This window comes from Toxorhynchites rutilus, chromosome 3 (genome assembly GCF_029784135.1).
Source record: "Toxorhynchites rutilus septentrionalis strain SRP chromosome 3, ASM2978413v1, whole genome shotgun sequence".
Lineage (NCBI taxonomy): Eukaryota > Metazoa > Arthropoda > Insecta > Diptera > Culicidae > Toxorhynchites > Toxorhynchites rutilus.
The window spans coordinates 152,150,871-152,164,784 of NC_073746.1; the positions used below are offsets into that span (position 1 = coordinate 152,150,871).

The 13,914-nt window shown below is 36.9% G+C and overlaps 1 protein-coding gene across 2 annotated transcripts in view; it reads right to left on the reverse strand.

Moving 5' to 3' along the window:
- LOC129777103 (homeobox protein 5) overlaps nt 1–13,914 on the reverse strand; it is a 399,412-nt gene that overhangs the window by 120,121 nt on the left and 265,377 nt on the right. For both annotated transcript variants that reach the window (XM_055783173.1, XM_055783174.1), the window contains exon 3: nt 4,779–5,841. In XM_055783173.1, coding sequence (XP_055639148.1) covers nt 4,779–5,841 — 1,063 coding nt within the window. The remainder of the gene's footprint in view (nt 1–4,778; nt 5,842–13,914) is intronic.

Genomic DNA, 13,914 nt, shown 5'->3' on the forward strand with positions numbered 1-13,914 from the left:
AATCTCAAAAAAGCAGAACCAGAATTAAAAAACCATGAAGATGTTTAACCTGGCTTTAACCACAACAATTGTCCGTGAGAAAAACAGTTGACTTAAATTTCCCGGAGGAATTGAGACCTCATAATTTAGAAAATTATTTTCTGATTTGATTTGGAGTTAAAACATTATTTGGAAATCTGAAATTTCTTGTGGACACAGGCACGAATAAAAATTATATTTCGCTAGAACATATGCACCCTAAAATGCAGAAAGAAAGAGAACTGCAACATATTACAAACATTTGTGACTCTCATCGTATCGATAAATCTACTCAACTGGATATATATTTATTTTTTTTTTGATTTTGGATCACTTCCCAAAGAGAAACTCCTTCTATTCTAATTTCATTAATTTTTCGATGGCCTCATTGGATACGAGTCTTTATGATCCTTAGGCGCTATAATCAATGTTGCATCCAACGAATTATTAATAAGTAGTTTGAAAATTCCTCTGAAAAGAAAAGTTCACACACAAAATGAAATACACTTCCAAATCAATATTTCAAATATTACAAAACTACCAGTTTTAAATAGAAGTGAGACTTCTTCTATTGATCATGTTGCTTATGCCGATTCATACAATTTAATTGAATCTGAGAAAGGTATTTCTACTGATTTATTTCATTTCATTCCCTTCTAATATAAATAGTAATTCAGTTATTCCAAAAGCAGACTTAAAAAGGAAAAAGCATATGAGGAAACAAATTACAACAGTTAACGTATTATTGAGAATTCAAAAAGATATAGCAATACTCTGACCGTTGGATTTTTAACTTTGCACGGAAGGTTTGCCCAGACTCCGTTCCTGCACAAAACGTTGTCCGTGACATTCCACTTCAAAGCGATTATGAGAATTTTTCGATGGTGGAATTCTCAATTGCCCTTCTCTCATGTAACAATTCAGCTCCGGGGTCGGACAAGATTAAATTCAACTTGTTGAAGAATCTTCCCGACTTGGCAAAACAGCGTTTGCTGAACTTGTTCAACAAGTTTCTGGAGCTGAATATTGTCCCGCATATACCATGCTCTTTTCGGAACCACCAATACTTTTTTCCTAAACAATTATTTCTGAAAATTTTGATGCATTTTAAATTGGTATCCGAAGTGATAAGTGAATGGTCGAAATAATTTAGTCCTGCGCCTACAAATTGATCGTGTCCCGGACACACCTCTTTGCATTTTTTTTATTAACCGTGACTTTTTTTCATCAAACCGTTATAAAAAACCTTGACATGGTTTTTGATTTGGCACCCTGAATGGAAGACGTAGTCCAACTACAGGAAACCATTCCGAGGCGTTTCAGCGTAATTTGCTTTAGAACGACCCATCACATCTTTCTAATTTTGAAGATCACTATAAGTTAATTGGGCTAGATTTACTGACTCTGTGTAGAGACGTCGCTAAGTCGATATCCGTGAAAGCTCTGATCCTCTCGAATGGACTCGACTTCAACTTGTCTCATTTATATTTGAAAAATTCTCTTCCTAACTGTTTTAGACATTAGGTGTGGTTTGAGAATATCTATCATAAAGACAGTCATATTCAGGCCTTTCGATAATAAATAAATATAAAATAAATCAAAAAATAAATCGTATAGAAAACGAATACGTATTCATCGTAAAAAGGTACGAAAATGCGCAATTTTCAAACGCAAATACAAACCGCAGAACAAGATCAGCAGAAGTTTACTCCATGTATCGAACGAAAGACAGACAGATAAGTGCACAAATCACATGTGAAAGTTTGCTCGAACGTTAAAAAAAATTGTTTTGGAATCGTACCGTTACTAGGAATGAAAATTGAATAAATTTCGAGAATCCCAAAGCAGAATCCCGACAATCCCAAAATCATGGGAAAGGTTTACTGGCGTGGTATCTCCAACTATTTCAAAACAGCAAGGAATATTGAACAATCATATTACTTTGCATAATAACTTTAAGTAACACGAACTCCTATTTTAGAAAAAAAAACAATAACATTATGGTATTGCAGTGTTCATATAGATTTAATAAATATCAAATATTGATAGCTCTGCTACAGTGATAGACATTCGTTTAGACGCACTTGAAAAAAAACTTGAAACACTTACAAAACAACTAGGAGTGTTCTTTTTATCGGAATACTTATTTGCTGTAGTGATAATATATTTAAGTCAATTTTATTGAAAGGACGTGCGTCACAATCACACACACAAAGGCATCAGTGGATATAAACATTCAAACGTCGTTTTTTTCCGAGACATATGTTTAGCCGCAGGGCATAAAAATCGAGTTTTCGCATAATCACCAAGCCTTTATCTGTGTTTTTTGAAAAAATACTTGGGAATGTTCAATTTACAAGATAAATATTAGATGTGCAACGTAAGAAGTTGGTCAGATTAGTGATTTACGTAGAATTTAAAGGAATGGCGAAAGGTATTCTATTGACGGAAGAGGGACGGAAAATAATAAAGATATTCAGTGCACAAAAGTTTTCTAATCGCTCGATCGTAACAAAAATTGGTCGATCTGAGGAAGTGGTACAGAATTTCTTTAAATAGTGCCAGAAATATGGGATATAACGACCAACAAATGGGAACACCAAAGTTATTTTGCGTCTTAAAGGTCGAATAAGCCACGAAGCAACCAGGAAACGATGTCCTGCTCATACATTAAGGCAGAATCGGTTGTTCCAGTAACGAAGAGGCATATTGCGCGCATCTTGAATGAGTCACCAAACACCATGTGGAAGAAACCTCAAGGGAAGCCGAAACTGACCGCCACCCATAAGCAGAACCATCTCATTTTCGCCCGGCAATACATGGAATGGAAACTAGAATGGAGAAATGTTGTATTTTCCGGCGAAAAAAGTTCAATTTGGATGGTCCGGACTGTTGCAGTTGCTATTGGTACAATTTAAGTCAACGGAATGTCGTGAGATCGAAGCGAAACTTTGGGGGCGGAAGTTTGACAGTGTGGGTAGCCGTTTCCTATCACAGCATTCTTCCCATTTGTTTCATTTTCACCCGAATACGAGTACGTTTCGATTGGCCATATTGAGAATAACGCTACCGAGGATGTCCTTTTTTCAGCAGGATTATGCATAGATCCACGTTTCCAAACAATCGAAGGCATGGTTTTCCGAGAAGGACATTCCGCTTCTTGAATTACCTGCTGGCAGTCGATTGCAATCCCATAGAGAACCTATGGAGAATCTTGGCCGAGATGGTCTATGCAAACGGATGACAATTTGACAACATTTCCAGTCTCAAGGCAGTAATTCAGGAGTGTTGGGCTATAATCAATATGGCAACACTTTAAGGTGAAGGTGGAAGCTAGCCATTGTAGTAGTATAGGTAAACCCTCGTGTAAAATTGGGGTAATAGTGTTTGTGAGAGAAGAGCAAAGCACACGTAAATAGATCAATTCACTTATCAGACTGTGTGGCGCTTCATTGACACGAGTCTTTGAATACATTTGAAAAAAAAACAAATAACAATTCAATACTAAAGTAAAATGTATGAACGATATGTTCCGATGAACAATTGCAAATATAAATATATATAGAAGGTGCATTTGCATATGATTCTGATTATACGCGAGCGTAACATGAGCAAATTTATAACACATGCGAATTGGGGCACTTTTGGTATTAACAAGTTCTTCCGCATAGTAACTCGATGTTGATAATTCCTTAATATTTTCCTTCGTTGATCGTATTGTTTTCACATATTCACGTTGGAAAGCCTTAACCCTTCTCTTCGTTGGCCGAGGCATTTAGATTGAATTTAATACTTTTCCGTTTACTGTTTTTGAAAGCATAGGCAGCCGTGGCAGTGTTCCGAGCTCTGCAATACAATTTTCTTACCCAATGTTAAAGTTGCTTAAACTTACATTATAGACCCATTAAACGTAAAAATAATAATTGTATTGATATCAACACAATTTTATTCTATTGATTTTCATTACATTCCATGTTGTTTGGCATCAGTGTCGAAAAAATAACGATGCTTCCACCAATACAAACAAAACCATTGCAGAAGATTGAAAAACGAAAATTTAACTTTCAGAGCACTTGCTCGAGTTTTCCGACGTTCTTCACTATACGGTGCGAAAGCAGATGAAAATTTAATATCTTGTGAGTAATCGATTAGAGTTTGGTTGATATTACTTGATGCGAAGTGTGCGAAAACGATCATTTTCTTCACACTGTTTCGCAAAATTATTGATTTTCGGGCGAGAGGTGAGGGAGGGAGATGAAAGAAATGAGCGCCATTGTGGCAGCCATTTATGGCTAGCTTCCACCTTCACCTTAAAAGCTGTCTGACTCGATGCCAAATCGAGTTTCAAAGTGATCCGAAATGGAGGTGGACATACCGGACTAAATGTTAGCTACCGATTGGACTCGTAATTTGCCGCACATTTTTTTTTATTAAAATTTTAGGATGCGGCTAAACGAATATCCACCCTAATTCCACATTTTTGAATTACCTAGAAAACAAAAAGTGAATTGATACTTTTTTTTAGAGTGAATTCGATGAAAATAAACAATAATCGTATTTTACGAGCAAAACTGTACAAAAAATTGACTTATTTTTAAAAATATTGAGCAAAAATAGGATACTGCTAAACGAATGCCTACCACTGTATTTCCAAATATGTGCATTTCAAACCAAAAAAAATTATCACATACAAATACAATACAATGCACAACAAGAGACAAATTTACTTAATTAAACAAGGTAAACAAAACATCGCTCACCTGGAAGCCGTCGATTGCACATCGTTGTTGTTCGGGCTGAACCGCTCACTCTTAATGCTATTATTGTTACTATTGTTGGTGCTGCCGGAACTGCTGCTACTACTGGTGTTATTATTGTTACTAGTTTGGTTGTTACTATTACTCAAACTATTGCCACTGGTGCCATCGGCCACGGATCCACCACTACTGCTGCTGCCGCCATTAGCGGTCACCAGGAGCCCACTACTACCATTAGCACTATTACCACTATTACCACTATTATTATTATTATTATTATTACTATTACTGATTGCACTAAGATCACTGACGGGCCGCGGAGATTGGCAATTTTTGATCAGGTTCAGCTGATTCAGCTCCATCTCACCGGCGGAGACGGCAGCCGCGGCCCCATTCCGGAACTTTTCGTAGAACGAAGTGGCGGCCGCCGCCGCAGCTGCTGCAGCCGCGGCCGTTCCGGTTGGCGAGTTGAGAAACTTTTTCCTATCGTAAATTCGTTCACTCAGCATCTTGTCCAGGGATTGGAGGGCGGCAACTTGGCTGTTGAAGTTATTGCTGGAGCTATTGTTGTTATTGTTGTTGTTGTTGCTTAGTTGGGAATAGTGATCGTCGTCATTAGGAGTCGCTGGATGCGAGGGGGACCCTCGGCGACCGTTTCCGTTTTCCGGAAGCTGCAGCTGCAAACCGGTGGTGGGCGGGGTTGGTCTTCTAGGCGACGCTTGGAAGGCCGCCGCCGCCGCTGCTGCTGCCGCCGTCGCCAGGGCTGCCACCGAGCTTGCACCCAAAGCGGCACTCAGAGCGGACGGAGCCGATGATCCGGGGGAAGTTGGTGTGATTGATTTCCTTTTGGCACCGGAGTTACTCCGACTCGACAACTTGCCAGCACCTTGCGCCGAGTGAGCCGACGATGGCGATGAGGACGCAGATGACGACTGTGATTGATTTGATGACGACTGCTGGAGCAGGAATCGTTGCTGTTGATGCTGCTGCTGTTGAGGTGAGACCAATGATGGCGATAGTGCTGCCGCTGAGACTGCTTGTGGTAAATCTTCATTAACTGTTTCTCCTGCGAAGAGAGCGAGAGAACGAGAAGAAAGAGGAAAGAAAAACACCAAATTAGATCGATTTATGTTTTTATGTGTCTCTCTAAAGTGGTTATTGTGGAGTAGATGAGATGAATGTGGAGGAGAAAAACAAAACGATATTGGAGACACCGTGGGGAGCAAAGAGAAAAGACCTCAAATGGAAATAGTTTCCCTCGGCAACATATGGCTGGCCACACCGTACGGCGACCCTCGCCCCCGTTGGGGCTGAGATATGTAGCCGTGGCTGGAGTTAGCCAAGATGATCGATAAAAAGTTGTTGCCTTGACATCGGGCACTGTTGCCGGTATTGTGGTGCTTATGTTGCAGATTTAAACTCGAAATGGAGTATGGAAAATATATCGCTGAAGGTGATCTTTTATTGGGTTGTTCAATGAATTTCGTCGTTCAAAAAAAGACGGTAATAATAAGTATGTCATTTTATTGATCTAAAAAATTGTATTTATATATATTTATAGGTCCTCAAAACTTTACTATTTTTGTTGGACAATTAAACAGTTTCGTTCAAAAAAAAAAAAAGTACGTGAGTAACGATTCTCATTCTCACTTGGAAACGTATTTCGACAATCTTACAGTCTATTATTACAGGAATGGAATCCACGATTCGGAAGGATGTTGACAAAACTTCAATAAAGATCTTAGCGATCATTGGAAGTTATTTTTTTTTTTTATTTAAATCGTTTATTTTTACAGGCTCAGTTATTAGGTTTAAAGGAGCCGAACTCCTTACTGTATTGTTACTAGTATATATACATTTTTTTTTAATTCTAATGTTAATAATATAGGAAACCGATTACTCGCGGTCAACTCGAGTTTAGAAGGGTGACATATTTATTGGAAGCTATGAAACAAACCATTTTTCCACGTAACCAAGATCTAGTATCTTTTGCCAAATCTGGCAACACTGGCTCTATGGGACATAAAACCAAAGTCGCTCACGGCCTGAAACGAGGTTGACGCTTCGGCTTCCACAGTTCACCCGCAAATATAGCAATTTATAGGTTTTCTTCGATTTTGCCATCTTTCGCTGCTTCTGTGTGGTGATATTTTGCTGCCCTCGCTCTGGCACCATCCGGAGTTATTTCGAGAGGAGGAGATGCTTCAAAAATCGATTTGGTACCAAATGAATGCATAATTAATTAAAACTATGAACGAATTCGTATTCGTATAACAGTTTTGGGGCTATTCTAGCGAAGGTCGTGATCTCGCGCGTTTGGTTCCTCCTCTCGGCGCGCGCAGGGAGAGCGGATCACGAAAATAGATTATCGGAGCTTGATTGGGTTCAGATCGAGAAAAAAACACCAAAGGCTAAAGACGCCCAATTTTGAATACGTAGCAGAGAGACACGTTGATTAACCAAATCTGTGAAAATGTCAAAATTCAGTTCGGAGAGCTTGTGGTGGCGTTGACTCTATGGGGTGTACCAAATTTCACAAATTAGCCAACAGAAAATAGCAACTCAGTTATAAAGACACATCTTTATGGTCGATGAATTCTAGACCCATCTACCGGGGTCGTTCCAATGATCCAACGATTTGGTCTATAATAATTTTCATCTTGTTGGATTCCAATCCTTTACGAGCATTCTTGTTGGTTATTCCTCTGTGCCAACAAACACAAACACTCGCACAGACCATTGGTAACGAACCACCACCGCCATTAAAACCGTTGGTGACAATTATCGCCCCTCGATCGGTGAACAGCTCGCGGCGTGGCGTCCCGTCATAACAAATGACCGACATTAAACAAATGACAATATCCGAGTAGCAGCCGAGTGAAGCACACATCAACACAGAGCAAAAAATGAAAAAAAAATTAAATAAACACGTAATCACCTGCAAGTCGTCACCGAAACGGTTGACGATAGGAGGTAACCATCAGCAAGGACAATCGGTGAGCAAGTGCAAGTCGCACTGGGCACTGGGACTCCGGGCGTCAGAGGAAATCATGGAAACTACGGGACGCGCATTTTAATGGGTTACAAGCTCTTATAAATTATCCGCTGCTTCTGCCTTTAATTGGTGATAAAATGCAATCTATTAGAGGGGTAAGCTTCGAGGTTCTCAGTATCTCGCCTAGCATGGCATGGGGGGAGGAAAGGTTAAACATTTTATAATTTTTTTCATATTCGTGAGCTAGAGTGATGGTGAAGTGGTCACCCCAAGGAATATGCTCTTTTCCTGCGTCCACATACCGCTACAATTCCCGTTTTTCGTTGAATATTGTAGCTTACACAATTGTTGTTCAATATAGCAAACTTTAAAAATTGATAATACACTGCGTTTCACAACTATAGAGCCACTTATTTTTTCTGAATTTCTAGAGATATGTAAGAAGTAAGTTGAATTGAAGATTTTTTAGTGTTCGATATAATAACTATCTTCATTTATAAAACTGACCATTTGAACTTTATTGTTGTGTTCAGGCGCGAAACATTAAAAAAAACTAAAATTCCAGTGTTTCATAACTATAGAACCAGATGGAAAAACTCTCACTCATTTACAAAATTAACGTCAATTTCACATGAATTACAATAATTTTCTAATTCGTAGGTGAACTTTAGTTCTCAGATCAGATCAAAAAACCCATTCGGGGTGGTTTCGACCAAGTTGCGCCATGTTGTAGTGTGTATCTCGTTCTACGCAGAGGATACTGCGTACGATCACTCCTCATATGTTCTTGATAGCGTTTTGATCTGGTAAACAAGCTGACCAGTCCAGAATCCAAAGCCCCCAGGCCTTTTTGACGATAGTTTCCTCAAACCATCAAACTGCCGCCTGCACATTACGAGTTTAAGAATTAAATGACACGTTCCGTAAGTTCTTCCAGTATGAAGAAATTCTATTCAAGTTGGATTTCTTTTTATCAGAAAAGTTCTCCTGAAATGGTGAAACCCATGGCATTAGCTTTCTCATTAGTTTTTGGACCCGCAGCTTTGGAGATGGGATTTTCATGATTTTGGGGAAAATTTTCTCAAAAAGACCTGGTTTAGGTAGCTTACCATCAACACGAATGAACAGTCAAAAGTGCACCGAAGTACCGTTTTGTCTCATAATCCGAACAGTCTCAAATTCCGAACACTTCATTTTTAAATGTAATTTTACTGAACTTTAATTTTTTAAATACTTGATTGATGAAAACCCTGACATTCTTTGTTGTATAGGCTCCATTTCAGCATCATTTACAGGTATCGATTCACCTATAACTTATAACACTAAGCATTTGCAAAAAAAGTGACTGTCAAAACAAGCGGCAGTGTTTGCGCTAACAAATTTTTAATTTACATCATGTTTCGAAGCACAAAATTCAAATTTTTGGGAGTATAATATTTTTGAAAAAAGGAGGATAGCTAATTGACTTTAATTTGATATGTCGATCATCTGAATCGCTCAAGTAGCTCAAAAGTTATGACTTTTATAAAAAAAAGTTGCGTTTTTGCTGTTCGGAATTTGAGACAAATATAATCAAACATATTTTTGGTTTTTCAACATGATTATGTTTTTGTAAATCAATTTCATGGTGGACAAAAGAAAGAAAAGGCTCTACCCTATCAAAAAGCCACATTAATTTCGCGAAAAAGTACCATTTTGAGTAATGAGACACTGTTCAATGTGTTCGGAATTTGAGACAAAACGGTACTTCAGAATCATTTACTGCTGTTTTTACATCAAAAACAATGTCACAATTGCGTAATGTGGCATCAATTCATAAAATCCGGAAAGTAATGGTATGATGAATAAGGGCTTCAGATTCAGGATGGTCAGTAGAGTGCCAATGAAAATGGTTATCTCGAATTTCAAAAAGTTACCGCATAAAAAATGTTCACTGCCTCGAAAAAACACCCTATGCCAAATATCAGCTCAATAGGTTTTTGAAAGTTTTTTTTGTCCCCGATTTCCTTTACTTTTTTTAGATTTTTAGATTTTTAGATTTTGAAAAAACTCAAACTTTGACCGCTTTGCGGCACTCTCCCTTAAGTCCGATTTAGTTGAAATTTTGCATAGGGTGTTTTTTCGAGGTGGTGAACATTTTGTATCTGGTCAGCATGTTTAACACTTTGAACGCCCCGTCACCCAGAAGTGGGTGACACTTTTCTCGTTTAATTTGAATAGGATTATGAAACGGGATTTGATAGAATGGGCACTTAAATGTAAATATGGGTTATGTAGAATAATAAAAAAATCAAAAACATAAAAATATAGTCTTTATACTACACTTTTGAACGGTTTTATTTAGCAGCCTATTGTAAATATGCTTGTATGTTTATCTGCAGGGTTGTCCCACATCAATAAAAATTTAACCTCCTTACTGTTGACCGATTGGTCTGAAATTTTGAGCACGCCTTTATCTCTGCTGTCGTTATAAAACTGCGTATTCTATTGTCTTGAAAATCCAATATGGCGGCTGCAACAAAATGGCGAACTACATATTTCATCAAAACCCCATCAATATGGGTATCAAATGAAAGGGCTTGACTAGTAGAACATACTTATTTGTGAAAAATAACCTTTTAAATGTACTGTTGAAAAATCAATATCTTTTTGTAATCTATAGAAAGTTCTTCTAACATATCGTCCACGTCTTCACTTGCGTATAGTTTCTCAATATCCTAATCGGAACTCGATAAGATAACACTCGAAACTTTTCTTCTAACGCTTCGCACTATTTCGTCGTTACTAATTTCTTCGCTTTCAGATTTACTATTACACCGTCCGGGGAACATTTTAAGGATGAAAAAACACATGTGTGTCTAAAAAAATATACATAATAAACATATTGTTTTTGGAATAAACAGGGGCTTCTCCTCATTCTCAGAAAAAAAAAACTTGCAACATGCTTTTTCTTTCAGATTGTTAACTACCATGCGCAAAAAACGATGAAAACGAATTACGTGAAAAATCGGAGTTGCCAAATGTGATATAGTTTATGACGATTATTTTCCCACTAATGTGATATATGTTCTCAGTATGATATATCCACAGAATCTTCGCAATCGATTGAACAGAATATTCCGTATTCTCCAAAAAAATTGTAGTTATTCATCGCCATCGAATATAGTATATAAAGCAAGCACGTTCGGTTAAATTTCATTTTTATTATCATTTCCAACACTGTATAATTGACTGAAAACTTTTATTTTTATAAGTTTTCTAATCAGCAGTCGGTTGATTTCATTCAGATTCAACAGAAAAGTAGTCCTGAATCGAACCCAAATTCATTATTATCGTTGCCGCTTATTTCTCTAGCGCACCGACAGTTGAATTTGGGCCCCGCAAGAAACTCGACCGAATCGCTCTGGACGACGAAGGTGTTAACAGATCACAACCCTCTCAAGGTCTTATGAGGAGTGATCGTACGAATAGTAGAAGCAGCTTACAAGCAGTATAAGTGATTTGAAGAGCTCAAACGAGCAGTATCCTCTGCGTAGAACGTGATACACACTACAACATGGCGCAGCTTGGTTGAAACTACCTCCAATAGGTGAATAGGTGAGCTGATTGAGAACTAAAGATGACCTACGAATTAGTAACATTAGAATTATATAGAATTATATATATATATATATATATATATATATATTGTTACTTTCAGGCAGGCAAATTTTGAACAAAAATAAAAAAAAATATTACTCTGAGACCCAATTTTACTCAAATTTTTATTTAAATGCGTTCGTATGTGTTGTTTTTTTCCCACATGTAGCGTAATTTTTTCTTGAATTTTTAAGAGCGCGCGAAAAAAATTTTGTTTTTTGGACTTTGGGCATTTTTAATTTATTTTGAATTTAGAGACCCACTACTGCTCTAATATTTTTTAAATTTTGTTTTTCATATGTCTAAATTTTGTCGGTATTTTTAGAGCATTGCGCTGTGCAATTTTTTCTCGTATCTTAAAATATATGGGATTATCTTCACATTGGATTTAGATGGTTTACTAAATTCATAGGTGTCAGCAGCAGCTCTGTGAGAAAAAAAAATAAAGTCCTTGTGGAAAAATCATTCGGATTAATGAGAAGAACACTTAAAATAATCCGATCTGTTTTTTTTATTTTCATCTTACACTTGAAAACCACGAATACAATAAAATAATCGATTTCAAGAAAATAAAAATAATAATGCAGACGACGAAGAAAATTATTGTTGTGTCTCGCAATGCTCTTAAAAACTCAGGAAAAATTACACCACATGTGGAACAAAAGACACATACGAACGCATTTAAATGAAAATTAGAGCAGAAGTGGGTCTCAATTTTTTTTTTTTTGCAAAATATCGAAAATATATAAAGCTTTTGAGGATGGCGTGAAATGAACGAGAAAGTACGTTTTTCACTATAGATCCTATGTTAAACCACATTCAAATAAACCACCAAAATTTCTTATTTAATATCCTATACGATATTTGCCATACAGCTGGTGATTTGGTTTGCGGGACTTTTTGCTCCCTTACCCAGCAAGACTCTTTGGAAACATAAAAAAAAAATTGTTTGTATCGTGCAACACTAAAAAAAAATCTGAAAAAAATCACACATATCTAGGAAAGCTTCAGAAACACATTTAAATATGAATTAGAGTAGAACAGAATCTCTAAATTCCAAAAAAAAATTCTAAATTTCAATATTGTTTTGAGTACTAAAATTTTTGATGAAATTTTTTTTTGGTAATGTTTCTTGATACACCGCAGTAAGATGCACATTCAGTATTTTTTTCAAATTTTTATCTCGAAGCATTTGAAGATGGCGTGAAATAAACGAAAAAGTACGTTTTTCTCTATAGATCCTATGTTAAACCACATAGGGGTTCAAGTAAACCGCCAAAATTTCTTATTTAATATCATATACAATATTTGCCATAGAGCTGGTGATTTGGTTTGGGGGCACTTTTTACTCTCTTACCCGGAAAGGCCCTTTACAATCCATGCCTTGACTCCAAACACCTATATTTTGACGTAGGACTACGTCTAACAGAAAAATATGGGGGTAAATTGTGAATCTAAACACTGAACATTCAAGAAATAATGCAAGATTTTGAACGCATATAACTTGACCCTTTTTTTCACAGATCGCAAAGAAGTTTGCATCAATTGATTACAAATATTTCTACGAACCTATCATGATAAAAACATACATCTTTTAAACTAACTATTGAATAACTGTATAATGCCAAGCATTATCCAAACGCACTAAATTCCACGTTTTTATTTGTTCAATTTTTGTTTCACAATAGTAAATATTTTCAAACTGTCCCGTAGCTGCTACAGGTTTTAATCCTCTTATTGTTTAGATTTTCGTGTGTGTAAGTTTGTGTGTCGATGCAAATCTTCATGTTTGATATGCGCTCACTTCAAAGGACGATTGCGGGGTTCGGTATATGCTTCATGTGCTATCATGGACTCGCGCTACGCCGTTGGATAATATTCGTCCGTGAGTTTGTGTGAAATAATACAACATTGCTTACACTTTGAAACACAAAACATCGAACAAAACTAAAATAACAAGCCTTATCTGGACGAAAATTCGACTCTAAGGGTGCATGAACCCAAATTTTCAAAAAATCGGTCAATTCAACATTCATCGTTCGGAATTCATGTTACCGTTCTGCGAAAGGTTCTGGCATACCATAATTTCTGGATTATTTCTTTGATAATGATCTCGTGGACAATGGTTATGTAATTTTTCTAAAAAATACTATAAAACTGACACTGAGAATTGATGTTTAAATTTTACTGCTTCGCTGCTTTGTGTGCGCCGCTAAGTTCAAAAATTTACTTAATTAACTTATGGAGGCATGTTTACGGTTGATCCCTACTACACTGTCGAGTTCCAGAAGTGATTGTTACATGAATTACCGGTAAAATTCGTGGCTTTTCGTACTCATGTACTTTTCGAAACGTTCTGCTATTGTTATAGGTTATGGTGTAGTTTGGCATGGTGAAACATTATAGGAGGTTGTGTCCAAGATACGTCCGTATTGTTTACGTAGGTCTACGAAACTTTTCCATTCATTTTGCTTGTTTTTGAGCATAAGATATTGTTTCAGAATG